Source organism: Antechinus flavipes, chromosome 3, assembly GCF_016432865.1.
Source record: "Antechinus flavipes isolate AdamAnt ecotype Samford, QLD, Australia chromosome 3, AdamAnt_v2, whole genome shotgun sequence".
NCBI lineage: Eukaryota > Metazoa > Chordata > Mammalia > Dasyuromorphia > Dasyuridae > Antechinus > Antechinus flavipes.
In genome coordinates this window covers 54,439,524-54,463,351 of record NC_067400.1, presented here as the reverse complement: position 1 = coordinate 54,463,351, position 23,828 = coordinate 54,439,524, and the positions used below count along the sequence as shown (strand labels likewise).

Genomic DNA, 23,828 nt, shown 5'->3' with positions numbered 1-23,828 from the left:
CCATTTCTGTATTTGCTGGCCTGAATGATGGATAGATGACTTTGTGTATCTCAGAAAGGGGATAGATTTTTAGAAGCTTTTCTAGAGCCAGTTCTGAGGGAAGAGGCACTATTAGGGATTATAGGATTACTGAGAGAGGGAGGGGAGTGTCAGAAAGTGGAATGAGGCATACCAGGAAGGCAGCCAGGAATAGACAGAACTCTGGACCTACATTTAGGAAGACCTGAGTTCCTATGCAATTCCTAGTTATGTGATCCTAGGCAAGTCACTTAATCTCTTTCAGTCTCTATTTCTTCTTCTGGAATATGGGAATAATAATAGTGCCTCTTTACCACCTCACACCTCCCAGATTGGCTAAAATAAAATGTAGAGATGTGGGAAAACTTGAACATTAATGCATGTAAAATAATCCAACCATTCTGGCTAGCAATTTGGAACTATCCCCAAAGGGCTACAAAACTGTGCATACCCTCTGACCCAGAAATTCCATTACTTGGTCTGTATTCCAAGGAAATCATAAAGGAGGGGAAAGGACCCACATGTGCAAAAATTTTTGTAGCAGCTCTTTGTGTGGTGGCAAAAAATTGGAAAATGAGTGGATGCCCATCGATTAGGAGATGGCTGAAGAAGTTTATAGTATAGGAAAGTAATGGAATATTATTGTTCTATTAAAAATGATGAGCAAGCTGATTTTAGAAAGGCCTCGAGAGATTTATATAAATTGATGCTGGGTGAAACAAGCAGAACCAGGAATACATTGTACACAGTAACTGCAAGATTGTGTGATGATCAACTATAACACACTTCATTCTTCTCTGTGGTTCAGTGATCCAAGGCAATCCCAATAAACTCTGGATTGAAAATGCAATCCACATCTAGAGAGAGAACTATGGAGACAATGTAAATCAATACATGCTATGCTCACTTTTTTTTTTTCTTCTGTTTTATTCTTCTCTCGTGGTTTTTCTCTTTTGTTCTGGTTTTTCTTTCCCAACATGATTCATAAAGAAATATGTTTTTTTTTAAATACATGTATAATAATAAAAATGAATTAATTTAAAAATAATAGCACCTTCTTCACAGGACTGTGAAGGTTGAATGAGATAATAATTGTAAAGTGCTTTGCAAATTTTAAAATGTTTTATAAATGCTGGTAATTATTGTTATTATCTCACAATTCTGTGATTGAAATTGATGCGGCCAAATGATTGCTTCCATTGTTTCCTCTCAACTCAACTGCCAGAGCTTTTCTCCTTAGCATAAGAACTACTCTATAATGTAGATGCCCACTAGGATTTTTCTTGTATTGCTGCAGAGTTGGGTTCAGGCAGTCCCTGAGCCTGAGGTCTCCCACTGGCATTCAGGGATCTTGACTTCAGTGTTTTGAGGATATATATTATCACAGTGGGTACTGTTCCCACTCCCCCAGATTATGACTCATAATTTCAGATGATATCTAACAGTTTCTGTGGCAGAAAAATTTATCATATTGTGGATTTCCTGGTTTGTGAGTAAGCATCTGAATTAGTTCTCTGTGTACAATCAAGCTACCAAAACATTAGAACAAAGGATGAAATCAGCATTAAATTGGAAGCAAAGATAAAGATGAAAAGAGGATGACTGACTGATGCACTCAGAAACTGCCTGACACCATATTGTCAGCAGGAAGATAATAATAACAACTCACATTTATATACTATTAACTAAACTTAGACGGTTATAGTATTCTGTGCCAGTCCCTGTGCTAACTACTTTACAATTATTATCTCTATTTTCTCATTTGATCCTTGCAATCACTTTGGGAAGGAGGTGCTCTTTTTTAATCCCCATTTTACAGATGAGGAAACTGAGGCATACAGCAATTAAGGATCTTAACCAGAGTCAGGTCATATTTAAACTCAGATTTTCATAACCTTAGGTCAGGGGCTCTAATCACTATGCACCTAGCTGCCTAAAATATTAAATAGAATTCTCAAACCAGCCATTTCATAAACTCCTCCTGCTAAACAGCCCTTATGTTAAAGAACAATTTATTGGAAACTCTGTGTGTGTGTGTGTGTGTGTGTGTGTGTGTGTGTGTGTGTGTGTGTGTGAATCAAAAAGAAAAATGGGTCCAGGTAGGAAATAGGATGAAGATTGGTCTTTGGCTCCTTGTTGTGTGCCCTTCCCTCCCATTCCCCTCAGTTCCTAATAAGTCCCTCCCTTGGTTGCCCTAATAATTTAATGTTCTCTTTTCTTTTTCCATATCAAAAAGAAGTGACCCAATACTCATTCCCATATAGATATCATTATTTGCTCATAGTAGCTATTCTTCCAGGGGACAGTTATATATCTATAAGCCAACAAGGCAATGATGCTGTGGAGATAAATGATTGCAGCCTCGGGAATTAAGGGATGGGAAGGAGACAATTTTGAAGAGTCCTCTTTGGTGAGGAATGTTTCAAGGTCCCTACAGTGATAACAAATCTGATTTTGGACAAGGCCCCTCCTAATCCCTGACAAACATGAATCAGGATGTGGAAATCATAAGACCACAGAAATTAGAATGAGAAAAGATGTTCAGTCATCTAATACAGGAATTTTTTATTTATTTATTTTTTTTGCATCATGGAGCTTTGGGAGTCTGGTGAAGCTTAGAGATCCTTTCTCATAGCTTGCATTTAAATAGTGTTTTAATGTTTTTAGGAGCATTTAACAAATATCACATTTTATCCTCAAAGCAATCCTGGGAGGCAGGCGCTATTACCTCTTTTTTACGGATAAGGAAACTGAGACAGGCAGAGATTAAGTAGTTTGTCCAGTGTAGTTCAGGTCATAAGTGTCTGAGTCATTCAGAGAAACTGTCAAATGCTTTGATGAAGTCCAGATATATTATGTCAATGGCATTCTTCCGATAAACAGATTAAGAAGGGAAATGAAATTAGTCTGCCATGGTCTGGCCTTGACAAGGTTCTGCTAGCTCTTAGGGATCAATTCATTTTCTAAATGCTTACAAATTATCTCCTTTAACACAGAGTCAAGCTCACTGGATTGTGGTTTAATGACTCCATCATGCTTTTTGGGGGAGGGTTGGGGGAAATTGAGGAAGCAGGTTTCCATTATGCTATTTTCCTCCCTATTCTTTAAAAAACACTAGCTTTGATTAATGCAATATGTAACTTACAGGGTCTTTCTCCAACATTATATCCACATAAATATTAAAATCATGGAAGATTCCTGGATAGATGCAAGGGTAGACATCACTTTGTTCTGACCATCACCATCGAATAAAGGAATTAAAAAGGAAGAGAGATATCTTGCCTAAATTGTTCTTGACTGTCAAGGAATAATAACTTGTCTGAGGTTCTCCATATCCTCCTGTCTGTGGGAGAGTGCTGAGTGCATCAGACCCCACAATATTACTTATTCTATCGATGAAATTTATAAACACTTAAAATAATCCACATAGGCAAATTCAAGGAGATGAAAAAAACTCTCCACAAACTATCACCTGGAGTATGTGCTAGAATTAACCAGGGAACTTGCCGAGTTAGTCTATTAGCATAAATAGCTTTAAAAGCTACTACAGATAGAGAGTGATTTGAACTTAGAATTTAAAAAGAGGTGAGTAGAATGCCACTTTTTAGTTTTGCTGAGAAGCTAGTGTTTAAATCACATAGACAGTTGGGTGGCACAGTGGATGGAGTATTAGACTTGGGAATCAGGATGATTTGAATTTAAAACCCGTGCCAGTTAACTTACTAGCTGAGTGAAATCTGGGAAAGTCACTTATTCTTTTTTTTACCTCAGTTTCTTCATCTGTAAAATGGGGATAAAAATCATACCTACCTCAGAGGGTTGTTTGTGAGGATCGAATAAGAGAACACAAATGAAGTGCTTTGCATAAGTACTTGAAGTGCTATAATATAAAGGCTACCTCTTATGATTATGTAACAATTTTGTTGTTCATTATTATCACTGACGTGCAAGCTTTCTGTTTCTTGTTTGATATGGTTTGCATTTGCAGTGTGTTGAACTTCTTGTGACTACAGATGTTGTTTTTTCAGTCACGTTTGATTCTTCAAGACCTCATGACCCGGGGGTTTTCTTGACAGAGATGCTGCGCTGGTTTGCCGTTTCCATTCATTTTATAGATGAGGAAACTGAGGCAAACAGGATAAAATAAATTGGCTAGGATCACATAACTAATAAGTTTTTGAGGCTAGATTAAACTCAGGAAAATGAATCTTCCCGATTCCAGGCATTATAGCTGCCCTTTATCTATATATAGACAGCTATACATTTTCTACATCCTTTTTTTGGGACTTCCCACTAGTTTTTGAATTCTTTACTTCTCTGCCCTCTGCAGTCAACTTTTTGACTAGTATTAGTTTTGTTTTTCCCCCCTAAGGCAATTGGGGTTAAGTGACTTGCTCAGGGTCACACAGCTAGGAAGTATTAAGTGTCTGAGGCTAGACTTGAACTCAGGTCCTTCTCCTGACTTCAGGGCTGGTGCTCTATCCTGGTATTAGTTTTTAAAATTTTGTTCTTTATACTGGTTGGTTCCTCAAATCACCTTCACCTTTTAGTTTCTATTGCTGATAAAGGGAATTTAGAAGTTATGTTACACCTTTCTCTTCCATTCCTTTCCACACACTTTTTTTTGTGTGTGTGTGTGGCCTTTCATCAGGCCAAATGGATCCGAGATTTCTATTGCATCGAGAGGCTGATGTCATATTCCAATTTCTCTCCACCCAGAATAAATTACTCTCTAAAGTGTTTCTGCCCTTATAAGGCTTGCTCTGGTCCTTAGGGCTATTCCTTTGATAGTTCCCCCTTTGCCCCGAGGCCATGGCAATGCTTTTTTGTTTGTTTGTTTATTTGTTTTTTTTACAGATCCTAAAGTACTGTTGCATTCTTGGCCAAACACTATGGGAGAATGTTTTTGTTTATGATGGTTGTAGCAAATACTACCTTCTTAGAAATGCTCTGTTTCGGGGTAGTCTAGCAAGAAGAATATGGCCACCCAAGGATAAAAAGAAATGGAGGAGAAGAAGCTGCGCCAATCTTTGAGAATAATAGAGATAAATTAGCATTTGTCATTTAGTTGTTTCTGGTTCTTCATGACATCTTGTAGGATTTTCTTGGCAAAGATACTGGAGTGGTTTGCCATTTCGTTTTCCAGCTCATTTTATGGATAAAATAAACAGGCAAATAGGATAAAGTGACTTACTTGGGGTGACATAGTTAATAAATATCAGAGGCCAGATTTGAACTCAGATCTTCATGACTCCAGATGTGGTGCTTCATTTAACATGCCCGAACAGGATGGAACACATAGCTACTAGAAAAAATATTTTCATGATTAAGTATCAGGTAAATGGTTAGCAATGTCTTCTGTTAGTGAACTTTTTTTGTAAACTTTTATCAGAAGCTCTTCCTCCCCCTCCCCATGAAAATAAAAGTTAGAATTTTGGATTTTATAATCAGAAGGAAATTATAGATCATTTAGTTTCATACCTTCATTTTCTAGATAAGAAAACTGAAAATCAGAGAGGTTAAGGAACTTATCTGCTTTTACATGGGTGGCAAAGAGCAGATTCCAGAATCAAGCCCAGTCTTTCAGATTCTAAATCCAGCATGATCCTAACTAAGCCTGATTAATGATTCTTTCATTTGTTTTGTGCCATATGTGCTGCATAAATTTTTAAATGTGAGTCGTCCCACCCTCTTCTGCCTTAAAAAATTCTGGGTCCAGAACATTGTAAACAACCTCATGAGCCAACGATGTCTTTGAGTGTTGTCTTTCAAACAATAAACACTTCCCCTGTAATTTTTTTGTCTTTCAAGGGCCAATGGAAAGATCTGGGATTATAATCTCTTCCATGCACAGGTCCTTTCTCTTATACCACATTTCCATTCTATTGCTAAATCTTATTGTTTTTATAGTATAACATCACTTGTACAATCTTTTCTCTCTCATACAGCCCCAAATCTAGTGTATTCCTCATTCTCTCTCACTTGAACTATTATAATAACTTACTAAATAATTGGTCTAGTGATTCAAATTCTCCCTTCTCTAATTCTCTCCTCTTCACTTAGTTGCCAAGATAATTTTTCTAAAGTATAATAATAATAACTAAAATTAATTTAGTGCTTTAAAGTATGCAAAGCTTCATATATTAATTCATTTGATTCTCATAATGGCCCTGTGAAGTAGGTACCATTGTGTTCCCATTTTTATAGATGAGGCAACTCTGACCAAGAGAGATTAAATGATTTTCCCAGAATCCCTCAACTAATAAATATTTCTGAGGCAGTATTTGAATTCAATTCATTTTAATTCCAAGTCACTGTACCACTAGTTGTATGGGTGTGAATATGTCATAGTCTCTCGCTCACTCCCCTTCCGCCAGGATAAAATATCAGCTCCTTTGTTGTCATTTAAAATTCTTCATAATAATTGCCCATGTTTAACCTATATTGGATTACTTGCTGTCTAGAGGATGGTTTGGAGGAAAGGAGGGAGAAAAATTTGGAACACCAGGTTTTACAGGGATGAATGTCAAAAATTATCTTTGCATATATTTTGAAAATAAAAAGCTATTATTAAAAAAAGTTCTATGTTAGCTGCCCTCTTTATACCTTTCCAGTCTTCCTGTATTTTTCTCCCCTTTACATAATCTACAATCTACCTCTATTAGTCCATTTCTAATTCCTTTTTTGATGTTGAGGCATTGGGGGTTGAATGAGTTGCCAGGAGTCACACTGCTAGTAAGTATCTGAAGTCAAATTTGAATTTAGATATTCCTGACTCCAGGGTAAATGTTCTGTGTACTATACTGCCTAGTTGCCCTTTTGATTTCTTAAACACAAAGTTCCTTCTCCCATCCCCTTCTTTTTGTACTGCTTATTTATCATGCTTGTGATTCTTTTGAATCACTGGAAATCATGAAATTACCTTGACTAATACTGTACACCAATCTGGTCTCCCATTCCCCCATTTCTTTCTTAAAAACTGGATTGTATCTGAGAACTACAGAATGATTGCAACTGTTGTTTAAAAATGATCCAGTCAGTTCCAATTCATCATCATTTTCTAAGCAGTGAGAGATGCCTGAATAAAGAGCTGATAGAACCTCGGCCTTTTCACTGATAAATGGATCTAGTTGTATTTGTCAAAAGGCAAGAAGGCAGAAGGTCCTCCTCAGAATCAGAACGTTGTGATTTAGTCAAAAAAGGGTTACATTATTCCAAGTGGGGTAGGAAGAGGGCCAGAAAAATGCATCTCCCAGGAGCGGAATTGCATTTCTTTCTTCCTTTTCTCTATTTTTTTTTAAAGTGGATCTTTTAGTTTTAGACAGGACTCTTCTTGCTAGGAGACTCATCCTGATGTTAGCTGATGGGGACAGGGAGGAAATAATAAGAATCTCCAATCCATAAATCCAAGCTCTTGGAAAACAAGTGGATTTGACAGGTTGGCAGTGTTCAGTTCAGGTAATGAAATAATCACTTTAGTGAGAGAAAAATAAGAAGTAGGAGAATAAACTACTATACACCAGACTACAGTGGGCAGTGCTTACAATGCAGGGAGGGAAAGGACTGAGATGTTTGCTCATGGTTTTTAACAGATCTCATATCTAGACAAAGATCAGCTGGAAAAGATGAGTCTGGCACTAAAAGAAAATGCTTTGAAAAAACAGTGATTCATTAGTTTATTTAGTTGGTATTATGAGGCATAAAGAAGAGATCAGACATGCAGAAGAAATAAGGAGAAGGAGGCTGGGTTTGTAGTTCATTATCTGGTCCATTTTTATTGAAAATAACAAAAAAATCAGTAGGAAGATAGAAGAAAGCAGAAGGCAACAGTAATGTATTGTATATATTGAAAAGACAGAAACAGTGACAGAAAAGAGAATAACTATGCAATATAAAGTATTACAAAAATTAAGGAACCATGATCCTAGTTTTTGATGCTTTTATGAATTACTTTCCAGTATTTGGTCTGTATCCATTTCTCATTAGTTTTGGAAATTTGCTTTAGCTTTTACAGATGACAGGGACTTTTAGAAAGGTGGGTTCTTGCTATCAACAACCTTAAGTGAAAAGATTCATAGCTTAGAGAACAGATTTTTTGATTTAGCAATCAGAGGGTGTAATGTTCTTTGTGGTTTTCTGGAGGTCTCTGAGCAGCCTTCGTTTCAGTTCAGTAATCACCACAAGAATAGCCAGATGTTAAAGTCCAAAAGTCTTTATTGTCTCCTTCCCCTGGTGCTCAGCTGGCTTTCTGGTGGCCTTCCAAGGGGACTTGGTTTCAGTGGAGAAAATATAGGAAGACAGGCCAGCCACCACAAGGCGGATGAAGATGGAAATGAACCTCTCTCTCCTTGGCTTTGAGAGCTTGTGCTTCAGCCTCCAGTCCCTTTGTCTTCCCTCACTCTGAATCTGACTCTCAGTCCCTGTTTATATGCTCTATACTGAGTATAAACCAATCATTATATCTCTAGGAAACCATTATTTGTTGTAAGATTAAATCAATCATCCTGAACTTAGAGAACTATTAATCACCATGCTAAACTAGATAACCATTGTCTCATCAATTCCACTGACTTAACACTTTGTAAGAATCCTTATTTCAGGTTCAGAGTTCTGGCCCATAACAAGAGAGAAGTAGACAAGCTGAGACAGAAGAAAGTCTTACTTTCATGTTAGGCATGTGCCCCCAGCATATCCTTTGTAACATTTAGCCCTGATCATTCCCTTCTAACAGCAACATTGTTTCTTGCAGCAGCATTTCTTTTGGGCAGCAGCCCTTGCCACAGCCACAACTATAGCTGCAAGAACCACAGCCACCAGAGCCACAGCTACCAGAGCAGCAGGTGCTGCAAGAGCAGACAACTGTGGGCTACAGCAGCCTCCATAGCAGCTGCAGCAGCATGGGCAGTAAGCAGAGAAACAGCCTACACCAGTTGGTACAACAAGGACGGCCACAGCTGCCACAGCCACCAAGCCACCGCACCCACCACAGCCTCCACAGCCACAATAGCCCATGCTGTCAGTACAAAAGGTTCAAGTGAGGTGAGGAGAGAGGACTCAAGATAAGTGAGTGATGCTTTCCTTCTGCAGGGCAGTCCTCATATACCCTCCTGGGAAGACTTATCTAAAGACACAAGAAGTTCTTAGCCTCCATGGGAAAGTTACTTTCTTATTTACTTTTTCATTTGATATTTTTAACCTGTTAGATGGCTAATTTTAGACTAGGAAATATTGGAGAGTTAGTCTTTCAAGATGGGGGTTTTCAAGGGAACCAAAGTCATCATATGCTTCTCTAAGGCAATAGAAACACCAAAGAGAACAAAAAATAGCCAAACTAACACACAAGATACTGAATGATTCCTGAAATAGAACATAAGCCTAGCTAAGAAGAACTCGATGTCTTAAAAATATCATGGCAGAAGTAAAACAGCTATAAGTCTCAAAAGCTATAAGATATCTTGGGAAATCTCTTTCATGGGTGGAGTGATACATATCCAGATCTAAATAAGAATTAGCATAGACAAATAACAAGAGCAAATAAAAGAACTTGAATAAAATCATAGTCAGAGCTAAAAGTGTAATTAAGAAGTCTGAAAAGAGTAAAATATAAGCCACATGATACAAGTAGAATAAATAGGACTCAGAGAAGATGAACTTCATGAATTTTGTCTTAGACATATATTAGATACAATTTAGCATTATAAAAAGGAAAAAAAATAAAACTCCAAAAAGAAATATGAATGTGATATAGCAATAAATAGATAGATCACTGTGGCCTTCTTAAAAAAGACAAAATATAATTGGAAAAATTAGAATATAGTGTAAACAGAATTTAGAATCATGGACCATGAAACCAGAATTACCTCCCTGTTCAAATTTTGTATGCTATATGAAGACAAAAAAAATGTATTTATTTGTGAATATCTGGACCTTATCTAGTTTGCAAACAGCCACAGAACTTTCAAATAAGACTTTGAATAATAACTAAAACTTTAATAAAAATAAGTCACTTAAAACAGTTTGCATTTTTCAAATGAAAATAAAATATTTGCTAATTTCCTTTAGATTGTTGTATGAGATAAAAGGGCATTTCATATAAATAAATAAAAAGAGAAATAAAATGAGGGTGGAAATGGGTGGAGAAGGGTAATCTCAAATGAAGCTCTTGCTCTTTGATAAAGGGGAAGTTCAAAGTCTCAGAAATCCACACAGTTGATTGTTTGTAAAACAAAAGGATTTAGTTTAGAAGTCTCTGGTTAAATTTGGTTAAAAAATAACAAAAAAGTTTGAGAGCTTATTTTCTTTCATTAAATTTAAAAATGGCTTAATAATAATATAAATGAAGAAAAATGTTGCATTTGAAACATTAAATGTAAATGAATTACGTGATCAAAAAACGATGAGGATAACAGAATTTATTAAAAATAAGAGTATATATATATATATATATATATAATATATATATATATGTATTTTTTAAAACTTTTTATTGATAGAACCCATGCCAGGGTAATTTTTTACAGCATTATCCCTTGCACTCACAAAAATATATTGTTTACAGGAAACATGGAATCACTGTTGGAACAGTAGGGGTGAATTTGCAAGTGCTGGCCATTGTTTCCATCCCCATAATAAACTCAATTCTAGATTTCCGAATCCCCTAAGATATATATATATATATTAATTAACGGTGTAAACTCAGAATCCAGGAGACTTGAATGAATAATAGTTTGTCTGAGGATTTTAGAGAGCCACAAGCTCACAGACAAAAATGCTGAATCCACTTTAAGACAAAATTTAAAATAATCTTAGTGATCAGGTTGAAGAAGGTTCCAACCCAGAAATCCTCAACTCTGGCCAAACCACATATGGAGGATTGTATTTAGTTTTGGCTACATATTTTAGCCAGGAAGTCTATAAATTGGATTTGGAGAAGGACCAGTTGAATGTAAGCTCCCTGAGGGCTTTTCTTTCTATGTCCAGGATCTAGCAAAGTACTTTATACATAATAGATCTATTATAAATGTTTGCTGATTTGATTAAAATTGAATGAAGGGATTTGAAAACATACTATATTAGGACTTGTTAAAAGAACTGGAGTGGAAAAGACATAGGGCAAATTATCCACAAGAGGAAAAGATTTAAAGAAATAAGGAGAGCTGTCTCCAAAAAATGGCAAGCTGTCCTATAATTAGTATTAGATTTCACTTTTTCCCAGAGAACAAAATTATGAATTCTGGGTGGAAGCCACAAAGATAGATTTCAACTAGATATGAGAAAAACTTTCCTAAAAATGTGAACTGTCTGAACGTAGGATGAGCTGCTTTATGATAAAGAGCTGCTGGAGGTTCTTTATCACTGGAGGTTTTAAAAGAGAGATTAGATGATCATTTTCCAAGGATGTTGTGGAAAGGATTTTTGTTGGTGGACAGGTCTGCAAAATGACCTATGGAATCTGAGGTTCTATAATGGAGTCTTAGATTTCCTTTGGCCTCATAAAAATTGAAAAATTACAAAAAATATCAACAATAGTGATAACAGCTTGTATTTATATCAAACTCTACAGTTACAAAGAATCTTCTTTTAGATATATGTAGAAAACATTTGCTTAAAACCCTTTTTGAGCCTGTGTTGTTAAGAGGTCTTTTCAGATTGAAATTAATTGTAGGATACTTATTCTGAATTATGAAAGATTCAAACCTAGCTTTATGTATACTCAAACAAGAAAGAGAGGCTGTGTGGCTTTAGTGGGTCCAAGAAGATCAGGTTTCAATCCTTCTTGATACATACTGGCTGTGTTACTAAACAAATATTTATTAAGCATTTATTAGTGTTAGCCTCTGTACAAAGTGTTGTGATCTAGTTCAGATGAATCTGAATCAGTCCCAGTTTTTCTTCGATTTTCAAAATGTTGGGGTTCAAATGTTGGAGTTCTTGTTCTTCTCAAAACACAGCCAGGTGATAAAAGTTCAGATCTTTTATTATCTCTAATATAGCCCGGTTAGCTTAGAGGTCTATCTCTCTGCTTGGTTCCAAGAGCTCTTGCTGCTTTGTCCTTTGCTTCTGCCTCTGCTTTCTTCAGTCTCTAGAGCCAGCACCACTCTTCATGTCATTCCGGTGAAATATCTCCAAGAGCCTCTATCTGTTTCTTTTATACAAGAGGGAAGAATTGTGGGATACGAGAGAGAGGGATTATGGGTTTTCTCCCATAGTGCTCTCTGGCCCTAAGAGCTTTAAGGGAGGTGTGAATTCCCAAAGTTACAAAGTTTACTTTGTGAATCTGCATACTTGTGAACTCCAATGAGTAAAGGTGCAAACACAAGCATTGTACTAATTAGTTCTACTTAGTACCTTGTTTCAGGTTCTGTCCAAAACATCTTCTTGTAAGATTAGATCAACTCTAATTAGTTAGCAGTTTGTAAAGATTCCAACAACAAAGTGTCAAATTTGAATTCAGATAACTCTGACTTTGAACTCAAGTGCTCTATTCATTGAGCCACCTAGCTGTCTTAAAACCAACCAACCAAACAAACAAAAAAACAAAACATGGACAAATCATTTACGCTGTCAATAAGTCTCTAAGATTCCAAGTTCAGATTACATGCTGACCTATATTGGAAATCTATACAAATGAAAGGATAGGGATGGTGTCCCTCCTTCTCTTAAGCAAGAAAAGGAGAAAACTTGGTCGGCATCATTGCCCATTTCACAAGAAATGGTGCAGTTGAAGTCAATAGAGATTTTTTACATTCCCACTGTCAACATTTGCCAGTTAGATCTAAGAAAGACAGAGATTAAATCCATGGGTTTATTCCTCCTAAGAAGGCATACATGTATACATGGGAGCACAATTAAAATTGAGGTGTAGAGGTATAGGCAGGAGAGGTTTTAAACACACACAAAACCACAAGTCAGGGGAATAACCACACAGTGATCTAATCAAGTTAGCAAGACAAAAAATCATAGAGCAGGAATGTTGGAGGGGATGTGGGGAAACCGGGACACTGATACATTGTTGGTGGAATTGTGAACACATCCAGCCATTCTGGGGAGCAATTTGGAACTATGCTCAAAAAGTTATCAAACTGTGCATATCCTTTGACCCAGCAGTGTTTTCACTGGGCTTATACCCCAAAGAGATCATAAAAGAGGGGAAAGGAGTTGAAAGTACAAAAATGTTTGTGGCAGGTCTCTTTGTAGTGGCCAAAAACTGGAAACTGAGTGGATGCCCATCAATTGGAGAATGGCTGAATAAATTGTGGTATATGAATGTGATGGAATATTATTATTCTGTAAGAAATGACTAGAAGGATGATTTCAGAAAGGCCTGGAGAAACTTACATGAACTGATCTTAAGTGAAGTGAGCAGAACCAGGAAATCATCATACACTTTCACAACAAGATTATATGAGCATCAATACTGATGGATGTAGCTCTCTTCAACAATGAGATGATTCAAACCAGTTTCACTTGCTCAGTGTTGAAGAGAACCATCTATACCCAGAGAGAGAACCATGGAACAGAGTGTAGAACACAATATAGCATTCTCACTCTCTTATTTGCTTGCATTTTTTCTGTTTTTCTTTTTCTTCCCTCTTGATCCGATTTTTCTTGTGTAGCAAGATAATACAGTTTATACAATTTATACAGTTGTATAAATAGGTATACATATTTTGGATTTCACATATATTTTAACATATTTAAGATGTATTGACCTACCTGCCATCTAGGAGAGGGGGATGGGGAGAAGGGAGGGAAAAGTTGGTTTTGCAAGGATCAATGTTGAAAAATTATCCATGCATATGTTTTGTAAATAAAAAAGCTATAATTAAAAAAAAATCAGGAGTGGAATGGGAGTGAACACATGGTGGTCTTGTGGAGTCATCCCTGGGCTAGGCTATTTTTCAGAACTGGGAACTGGTGTGAGTCAGCATGAGTTAGCTAACTAGCATAGCAGGGAGAGTTCTAAGTTGAGAATGCAGTACTGCAAGGAAATTCTGATGAATGAATCCTGCAAGGAGCTTCCAAAATGTCTACCTTAAGGAATGGTCAGTTCCATCTATTGTTTGCCTGGTTCTGATTCCCAGGTCAGTCTAGCTTCTTCTGGACAGTAAGGGAGCTTGAATAAAATCAAGGTGATTAGTAAAAATATTAACCATTTCATGTTTACACTACCATGTGCAAAGTACTGTGCTAGTTAAAGATAAAGATAATAATAGCTCCTGTCTCAAGAAGCTTACATTCTTCTGGGATGACTCTATTTTCTCTCTCTCCACTTCTAATTGCTTGCCAAATATTCTTTCCTCCCTCCCCTATATCTTTCTTTATTTCTCCTTCCCTCTCCCTTATATTTATTCTCCCTCTGTAGTCCTTTCTCTCTTGCTCTTCCTCTCCCTCTCTCCCTCCCTCCCCTTTCTCTCTCTCTCTCTCTAGTCTCTCTCTCTCTTCTCTCTCTCTCTCTCTCTCTCTCTCTCTCTCTCTCTCTCTCTCTCTCTCTAATATTCACTTAACAGAACATTATTAATCTTCACTTCTGAAATAGTCATTATCTTGTTTCTACACTGTGAGTAGTGATAAAAATTGCTCCTACAATCCTAAGAAAGCTAGATCGTACAATTCCAAAGAGAAAGAAAATGTGGACAACAAGTCCTTTTAATTGAACGCTTTAAACTACATATAACATAGATATTTATGCAAAACACACCAGGGGGAAAAATCCCCACAGGATTATATCTTGTTTTCATACTGTACTGACAAAATGAGTTACTAATACACTAACAAAGTTGAATTTGAAAGAAAAATAGAACATAGTCAATGGCTTTTCTGGACTGTCAAATTTGTTTCTTAAGGCAAAATATGCACGCACATATACTACAAATTACAACAATGTGTTCAGGTACACTAAGGAAGGTAAAATAAGGTTTTGCCATCTTAAGGATTTGAACCAATAAACAAGAAAACTCCATCCATTAGATATTGCTCAGGACAGCCACACCAGGGAGGACTTTTCCTTTAGGAAGTTCTAGACTGGCAGCACTTCCAATGCTCACATGCTGACCTTGCCTTGAGGGCTCCTTTTGGCACAGTCAGTAGCAATATTCCCATGATTATGACGAAGCATCAGGAACAAAAGAGCAAAGGAACAGTGTGGTAGTGGCTCCCACTTAAGATATGCTTCCTTTCAGATTAATTAGAGGGCTCTTCAGATATCTTAGGGTGCTCCACTCCAAGGAGAGCTATGACTGGAAGGGGGAAACCTAGGTCACTGTTAGCCTTGTAGTACCCTTGTAATTATTTCTATCATGGAAGCGTGTCAGACTGGACCCAGGGAGGACACTACATTTGGGATTGCACAGGTGTTGAGATGGTCTTGAATCAAAGATCATCCTTTAAAAGCACCCCTATTTCCAGGGATAAAGCTACGTTATTTCAATTCATCAGAAATGTTCAGTAAATTATGTAATGGAGGGAAAACATTTCTAAACATTGATTTGTGAGCAGGGATCATTTCCTTGAGGATTCCCAACATAAGGTGCATACCAGTGGTGATCAATGGTATTCTTGGCATGGAAATTTGTGTTCTTGCCGAACTGAATGCTTCTCATTTATTGAACCCCTAACCCTTCGTAGAAACATGCTAAAAGCCCCACTTTTATGGGAAAATTCAGTCCTCAAAAGGATATGATTGTGCTTCTCTTAGACTAGAGTTCTCCATACATTCAAACAAAAAAAGGACATGAGCGATTTTATGGTCATTTTTTTGGATTTTATTGAGAAAAATTAGTAAAGATTTAGAAAGACTCCAGAGCAGCAGAGTAGTAAAATAATATAAAATACATATAAAAAGAACAAGATTAAAAGTAGAAAAGACAGAAGAGGATGGAAATCACTAAGAAAGAAAATATTAAAAAAAAATCATGATTCCACTTTGCATGGCTCATAGGCTTGACTATTCTCCAGTAGCTGGGCTGTGTCCTTTTCTCATTGTCTGAGACCAATTGTATTGAGAGACAAGCCTCTTAGGGAGACAGATCTTAGTTGCAACAGTGCCTTTGAGAAGGGGCATTAAGTGCAAATAACTCAAAGGATCATATATGTTCATGGATGCCTCAATTCTATTCAGGCCAGAAAAGAGCAGGAGTGAATAATAGCAGTCAGACCTCAGAGCTGGCAATAATCTCAGAATCCATCTTGTTAAGTCTCTTATTTTGTGAAATGAGGGAAATGAGATAAATTGCAATCACGTTGCCCTCTCATGTCCCTTTTCCCTCTGAGGATTGGTTTTTCTCTGAGTCTGTGTAAGTGACACGCATGAGGTCTTAAGTTAAGTCACTGGCAGAGTGAGGTTTAGGACCTCATCTCCTTAAGTCTCAGGCCAATGCTCTATTCCTAAACCCCTTTGAAATCTTACCGATTGGTGGAGAGTTTTTCCACCTAGCAGCAGCATTGCTTCTTACAGCAGCACTGCTGGCAGCAGCATTTCTGTTGGCAGCAGCCCTTGCAACAGCCACAGCCACAGCCCTTACCACAGCCACAGCCACCACAGCCGCAGCCCCCGCAGCCGCCACAGCCACCACAGCAGCAGGTGCGGCGGCAGCAGACCACTGTAGGGCTGCAGCAGCCCCCACAGCAGCCGCAGCAGCAGGGGCAGCAGCCAGAGCAGCAGCCTACACGGCGGCAGGTACAGGTGGTACAGCAATTGCCACAGCCGCCGCAGCCACCACAGCCGCAGCCCCCGCAGCCGCCACAGCCACCACAGCCACAGCCACCACAGCTGTTGCAGGTGGTACAGCTTCCTCTACATCCACAGCAACCCATAGTGTCAGAACAGAGGGTTCAAATGAGGTGAGGAGAGAAAGGACTCAGGAGAGGTGAGTGAAGTTTGATGCTCTCCTTCTACAGGACAGTCCTTATATACAGTGCTCAAGAGCTGGTCCAGGACCCATGATGTTTTTTGTTGTTTATCTCAGTTCAGATAATCACATGGGCTCTACTTTCTTGTTTACTTCCTCTTTGAGCCTCCTCTGCCTCATGAAATTATTTGTTTTAGGATTTCCTGAATTTTACTCTATTTCAAAGCCATATTCAAATGGGAAATTTACAAAGTTGAAATACTTAGTCCTAGGCAGGGAACCTGAACATTGGATAATATTCATAAGAGGGGATACTATTGTGAAGATCCTTACTTTCACCATTTGGCATGCTGGGAAGAATGTTGGATAAGGTGCAAAAAACTTTAGTCCATATATTGTCTTTTAAATTTCCTACCTCTGATTCTGATTGCCTTTATAATCTTAGGCAAATCACAAACTCCCCAGGTCTCAGTTTTCTTATGTGTAAAATAAGAGGTGAATGAGATGTTTTTAAAAGTTTCTTCCAACTCCATGTCTATATTGCTAAGAGCTCATGATTCTATATTAGACCTGTCCCTTTTACTGGCTGTATTACCAAGGGTCAGACACTTAATTTCTTTTATGTTCCTTTTTTTTTTTTCCTGAGGCAATTGGGGTTAAGTGACTTGGCAAGGGTCACACAGCTAGGAAATGATAAATGCCTTAGGTCAAATTTGAACTCAGGTCCTCCTGACTTCAGAAGTAGTGCTCTATCCACTGTGCCACCTAGTTGCCCTACCTTTCCATTCTTTAGGCCAAAAACTTACCTTCCCATTCTTGACTTGTAAAATTGGGGGCGAGTGGAGAAATTCCATCTATATTACTTGTCTCATAGAAAAAGGATTGTAGAGTGTGAGGAAAAGAGAAATTTGTTAGACTAAAAAAGTAAGAGAGTGTCTGGTTGTACAGAATTTAAACATCAAGCATAGAGTTTATATTGGATTCTAAATATTTGAGTCAACTCTGTGCACTAGCCTATCAAAAATACTAATGGGTATAGGGAGAAACTGGATTACATTGAGTTGAGATGATAAGGTCAGACCTGAACTTGGTGGCTGTTGAGAAGCTGGATTGGAATAGAAAGAGGTTTGAAGCAGGAAGGCCAAATAGAAGGCTAACAAAATAATGCAGTGATGAAAGCTTGAGTTATCAGAGTGAGGATTATGGGGGGAGAGAAGGGTATATGAGAGGAAATGAAAACCAGAGGAGAAATGGGCATCAAGAAGAGGGAGTGAGCAAGAGTTTCAGAGACTGCAGGAAAGTCCTTAGAGAGGACTGAGAATGAATCAATGGAATTGACTTTTAGAGTCCTAGTGCCCCTAGAGACAGGTGTTTCAGATGACTTGTAGGAATGGAAGTCAGATCTTAGGGGGCCTAAGGAATGAGACCACTTCTTTAGTGAAGCTTTGTAATGAAAAGACGAAGATGGGTAACACATTGGGAAGTAGGTAGCAGAGAAAAGAAATAGTATTATAGTTATTGTTTAGGATATGGAAGATTTGAACTGTTTTTAGAGAGATCACAGAATCCCAGAATTTGAGAGATCTGAAGTGACCTCGGCATCCAGCTCCATCAATCATACCAGAAAAAGCATCCTCACTATGGGCACTTGAGAAATGACCATCCAGTATTTGTATAAATATCTCTAATAAGAGGGAACTCACTATCCATTCTATTAGGCATAGCTCTACTTATTATTATATCAAATCTGATTGGCTTCTTTGAAATTTTCATCCATAATTTCTAGTTAAGCACTCTGGGCTGAACAGTCAAAATCCATTCCCTGTTTCACATGACATTAATCTTATCCTTCCTTGAATTTCTTTTCTTGAAATTGAACATCATATAATTCCTTCAAATGACCTTCATTTGATATGTATTAAAGTCCCTTTTCTCTTCTAGTTATCTCCTTCTGTAAACTTTTTAGCTTATAAACCTACATCCTTAAAAAAAAAAAAACCTTAAAATTTTAAATTTACATGTTAGGTAGGGAAAGAACTCTAACTATTCCTCCTCGCCCCCTAATAAAAAGAGTAAAGAATAGTATGCTTTAATCTGGATTCAGATTCCATCACTTTTTTCTCTGGAAGTGGATAGAATTATTCATCATGTAATAGATAAGAACTTTGAGAGCTATAGTTTTAGCGTAATTAATTTCTTCATTAATTATTACCAGAAGATAATTTTTTAAAAAGGGTCAGTGGCACTCTGGAATGCCAAGAAACTCTCATGGAACCTTCAGTGTTTAAATGTTCATGGAAGAGAGAATATTCCTGAGGGTAGAAATCAACTCTGATTGGTTAATAAGTCATGAAACAATAAATATTCTAATAAGAAGTGGGCTTATTCTAAAGGCTCCAGGGAAATGATTGATCATTCAGTCTTGGACAAAGTAACTTATCTCTTTCCTGACCACCCTAGTGGTCTTAAAAAAACGAGTAGTCCATTCATACATGTCTGACTGAAACACAATTGGCCTGAATCTGCTTATTCATCTAAACCAAAGCTTCTTAAACTTCTATGGGGTTGTGTAACTGAATAGGGGGTTATGAAATTATGATTTATTTTTAGGAAATGTTTGATTTTAGGCCTCTTTTCTATACATGGGGTCACACAAAAATTTCTCAGAGAAAAGGAGTCACAAGTAGAAAAAACTTTAAGAAGTCCTGGGATCTAAGATAGTTTTCCTAGTTGAGTGTGGTCTAAGATTGAAGAAAATGTTAGAGAAGGAGGAAAAAAGAAGGAAAAAATCCTGAATCTCTCCAATAATTAATGGCTAAATAATAAATGGAAGAAGCAATCATTTCTCTAAATCATAAATCCTTTGAAATTATCTTAGATCATTTTATTGTTGACAATAGCTGAGTCATTCACAGTTGATCACACAATGTTGCTGTTACTTTGTACAATGTTCCACTGGTTCTGTTTACTCCACTATTCATCAATTCACCTAATTCTTTCCTGGTTTTTCTGAAAGCATCCTTCTTGTCATTTCTTAGAATGCAAGAGTATTCCAACATAATCATATATTACAACTTGTTCAGCCATTCCCCAATTGATGAACATCCCCTTAATTTCCAGTTCTTTGCCGTTCCAAAAAGAGATGACATATGTGGCTCTCTTCAACAATAAGAAGATTCAAATCAGTTTCAATTATTCAGTGATGAAGAGAGCCATCTGCACCCAGAGAGAGGACTGTGGGAACTGAGTGTGGCTTACAATATAGCATTTTCACTCTTTTCATTGTTGCTTGCTTGCGTTTTATTCTGCTTCTTCTTCTTCTTCTTCTTTTTTTTTTTTTTTTTTTTTTTACTGGTGTGATTGATTTTTCTTGTGCAGTGTAATAATGGTATAAATATGTATGCATATATTGGATTTAACATATATTTTACCATATTTAATATATTTTGAACTACTTGCCATCTAGGGGAGGGTGTGAGGGAAGGGAGAGACAATTGGAACAAAAGTTTTGCAAGGGCTAATGTTAAAGAATTGTCCATGCATATATTTTGAAAAATAAAAAGCTTTAATAAAAAAAAAGAAACAAAAGAACAACAACAAAAGGAGATGTCATAAATATTTTTGTACAGATGGATTCTTTTTTTCTATTTAAAATTTTTTTGGGGGGATTTAGACCCTGTAATGCTATTGTTGGCTTAGATACTTTGCACAGTATAAATAATCTTCCTATATAGTGAAGAAAGAACTGACCACAGTGTTCCAAGCAGAGGAAGCTAAGGTGGAAATAATTACTTCCTGATTCTTGAAAGTCATGCCTCTCCATAAAGCTTCAGGTCACGCTAGCTCAGCTGAATTTTTGAACCAAAATGTACTCACGTGCATTTCTCCTTATCAAATTCCATTTTGTTGGAGTAAGTCCATAGTTTTGGCCTGCCGAAATACTTTTCAATCCTTGTCCGGATCCTACCAGTGGGGGCAGCCAGGGTCTTACTATTATTGGTCTTCAGAGTAATTATTCTTATCATGGATGAGTACCAGAATGGGCACAGGGAGGGCCCAAGGTTGCACAGGTGTTGAGATGGTCTCGATTCAAAGATCATCTTTTAAGGGCACCCCCATTTAAAGGGTAAGGCTACATTGTAGTCTTAATTCATCAGAAATGTTCAATAAAGTTGTAATGGTGGGAAAACATTTCTCGACATTGGTTTGTGAGCAGGGATCATTTCCTTGAGGATTCTCAAGGTAAGGTGCATACCAGTGGCATGGGAATTTGTGTTGTCTCTGAACTGAGTGCTTTTCATCCATTGAACCCTTAACCCTTAGTAGCAACATGATAAGAGCCCCACTTTTGTGAGAAAATCCAGTCCTCAAGAGGAGATGATTGTGCTTTTCTTGGGCTAGAGTTTTCCATACATTCAAACAAAAAAGGAACATGAATGATTTTATGGTTGTTTTTTGGATTTTATTGAGAAAAATTAGTAAAGATTTAGAAAGAATCCAAAGCAGCAGAGTAGTAAAATAATACAAAACACATATAGAAAGAACAAGATAAAAGGTAGAAAAGACAGAAGAAGATGAAAATCACTAAGAAAGAAAATTTTTAAAAAATCATGATTCCACTTTGCTTGGCTCATAGGGTTGACTATTCTCCAATAGCTGGGCTGTGTCCTTTTCTCATTGTCTGAGACCAATTGTATTGAGAGACAAGCCTCTTAGGGAGACAGATCTCAGTTGCAACAGTGCCTTTGAGAAGGGGCATTAAGTGCAAATAACTCAAAGGATCATATATGTTCATGGATGCCTCAATTCTATTCAGGCCAGAAAAGAGTAGGAGTGAATAATAGCAGTCAGACCTCAGAGCTGACAATTACCACAGGGCCCATCTTATTTAAGCTTCTTATTTTGTGAAATGAAGGAAACGAGGTAAATTAAATCATACTGACCTCTCATGCCCCTTTTCCCTCTGAGGATTGGTTTTTCTCTGAGTCTGAAGTGACATGCATGAGGTCTTAAGTTAAGTCATCGGCAGAGTGAGGTTTAGGACTTCATCTCTTTGAGTCTCAGACCAATGCTCTATTGCTAAACCCCTGTGAAATCTTACCGATTGGTGGAGAGTTTTCCCACCTAGCAGCAGCATTGCTTCTTACAGCAGCACTGCTGGCAGCAGCATTTCTGTTGGCAGCAGCCCTTGCCACAGCCACAGCCCTTGCCACAACCACAGCCACAGCCACAGCCACAGCCACCACAGCAGCAGGTGCGGCGGCAGCAGACCACTGTAGGGCTGCAGCAGCCCCCACAGCAGCCACAGCAGCAGGGGCAGCAGCCAGAGCAGCAGCCTACACGGCGGCAGGTACAGGTGGTACAGCAACAGTTGCCACAGCCACCGCAGCCCCCGCAGCCGCCACAGCCACCGCAGCCACCGCAGCCGCAGCCACCGCAGCCACCGCAGCCGCAGCCTCCACAGCCACCGCAGCCGCAGCCACCGCAGCCACCGCAGCCACCACAGCCACAACAACCCATAGTGTCAGAACAGTGAGTTCAAATGAGGTGAGGAGAGAAAGGACTCAGGACAGGTGAGTGAAGTTTGATGCTCTTCTTCTACAGGACAGCCCTTATATACACTGTTCAAGAGTTGGACCAGGACCCATGATGTTTTTTGTTGTTTATCCCATGATAATCACATGAGCTCTACTTTCTTGTTTGCTTCCTCTTTGAGCCTTCTCTGCCTCATGAAATTATTTGTTTTAGGATTTCCTGAATTTAACTCTGTTTCAAAGCCATATTCTTATGGGAAGTTTAAAAAGCTGAAATATTTAGTCCTAGGCAGGGAACCTGAACATTGGATAATACTCATGAGAGGGAATACTATTATGAGGATCATTACTTTCGCCATTTGGCATGCTGTGAAGAATGTTGGATATAGTGTCAAGAAAGTTGAATCCAAGTTCATGTATTGTCTTTATAACATCCTGCCTCTGACTTTCTTTGCCTTTATAATCTTAGGCAAATCACAACCTCTCTAGGACTCCATTTTCTTATCTATAAAATAAGAGTTGTGTGGGATGTTTTAGAGGTTCCTTCTGACTCCATATCTACATCCCAAAGAGCCCATGATTCTATCTTAGCCCTGCCCTTTTTACTGGATAAAGTACCATGGCCAGAAACTTAATTTCTTTTATCTTCCCATTCTTTAGGCCAGAAACTTACCTTCCCATTCTTTATTTGTAAAACTGGCTGGGTGTGGGGTAGGGAGAAATAGCATCTATGCTACTTGTCTCATAGAGAAAAGATTGTAGAGTGTGAGGAATTTGTAAGATTAGAAAAATAAGAGAGGGTCAGGTTGTATAGATTTTGAATGTCAAGTATAGAAGTTTATATTGGATTCTAAATATTTGGGTCAACTCTGTGCATTAGCTTATCAAAAATACTAAGGGGAATAGGGAGACCGTGGATGACATTGAGTTGGGATGATAAGGTCAGACTTGAACTTGGTGGCTATTGGGAAGCTGGATTGGAGTAAAAAGAGGCTTGAAGCAGGAATGCCAAATAAAAGGCTATTGCAATAATCCAGGTAGGAGGTGATGAAAGCTTGAGTTATCAGAGTGAGGATTGTGGGGAGAGGGAAGGGGATGTGGGGGAGAAATGAAAACCACAGGAGAAATGGGCATCAAGAAGAGGGAGTTAGCAAGAGTTTCAGAGATTGCTGGAAGATCTTTAGTGAGGACTGAGAACGAGTCAATGTTGTTGACTTTTAGAGTCCTGATGCCCCCAAAGACAGGTGTTTCAGATGAGTTGTAGGAATGGAAGTCAGATCTTAGGGGGCTAAGGAATGAGGCCACTTCTTTAGTGAAGCTTTGTAAGGAAAAGGAAAAGATAGGTAACATATATTGGGGGGTAGAGAGCAGAGAAAATAAATAGTGTTCTGGTTGTTGTTTAGGATATGGAAGATTTGAACTGTTT

General features: G+C 38.0%; 3 protein-coding genes across 3 annotated transcripts; all 3 read right to left on the bottom strand.

Moving 5' to 3' along the window:
• Positions 1–8,742: 8,742 nt before the first annotated feature.
• On the bottom strand, positions 8,743–9,030 carry LOC127557007 (small cysteine and glycine repeat-containing protein 1-like). Its single transcript, XM_051990502.1, has one exon. It carries the CDS (start codon positions 9,028–9,030, stop codon positions 8,743–8,745), a length of 288 nt encoding a protein of 95 aa, XP_051846462.1.
• A 6,701-nt stretch (positions 9,031–15,731) lies between these two features.
• LOC127553030 (small cysteine and glycine repeat-containing protein 5-like) lies at positions 15,732–16,850 on the bottom strand. Its single transcript, XM_051983432.1, has one exon. It carries the CDS (start codon positions 16,831–16,833, stop codon positions 16,450–16,452), a length of 384 nt encoding a protein of 127 aa, XP_051839392.1. The 5' UTR covers positions 16,834–16,850; the 3' UTR covers positions 15,732–16,449.
• A 4,475-nt stretch (positions 16,851–21,325) lies between these two features.
• LOC127553029 (small cysteine and glycine repeat-containing protein 8-like) lies at positions 21,326–22,388 on the bottom strand. The gene has a single exon (XM_051983431.1). The coding sequence runs from the start codon at positions 22,386–22,388 to the stop codon at positions 21,993–21,995; it is 396 nt and encodes a 131-aa protein (XP_051839391.1). The 3' UTR covers positions 21,326–21,992.
• Positions 22,389–23,828: the final 1,440 nt, after the last annotated feature.

What these genes read in the sequence shown, in the direction of transcription:
- LOC127557007 (XM_051990502.1), bottom strand. Translation starts at nt 9,030, where the DNA reads ATGGGCTATTGTGGCTGTGGAGGCTGTGGTGGGTGCGGTGGCTTGGTG.
- LOC127553030 (XM_051983432.1), bottom strand. Translation starts at nt 16,833, where the DNA reads ATGGGTTGCTGTGGATGTAGAGGAAGCTGTACCACCTGCAACAGCTGT.
- LOC127553029 (XM_051983431.1), bottom strand. Translation starts at nt 22,388, where the DNA reads ATGGGTTGTTGTGGCTGTGGTGGCTGCGGTGGCTGCGGTGGCTGCGGC.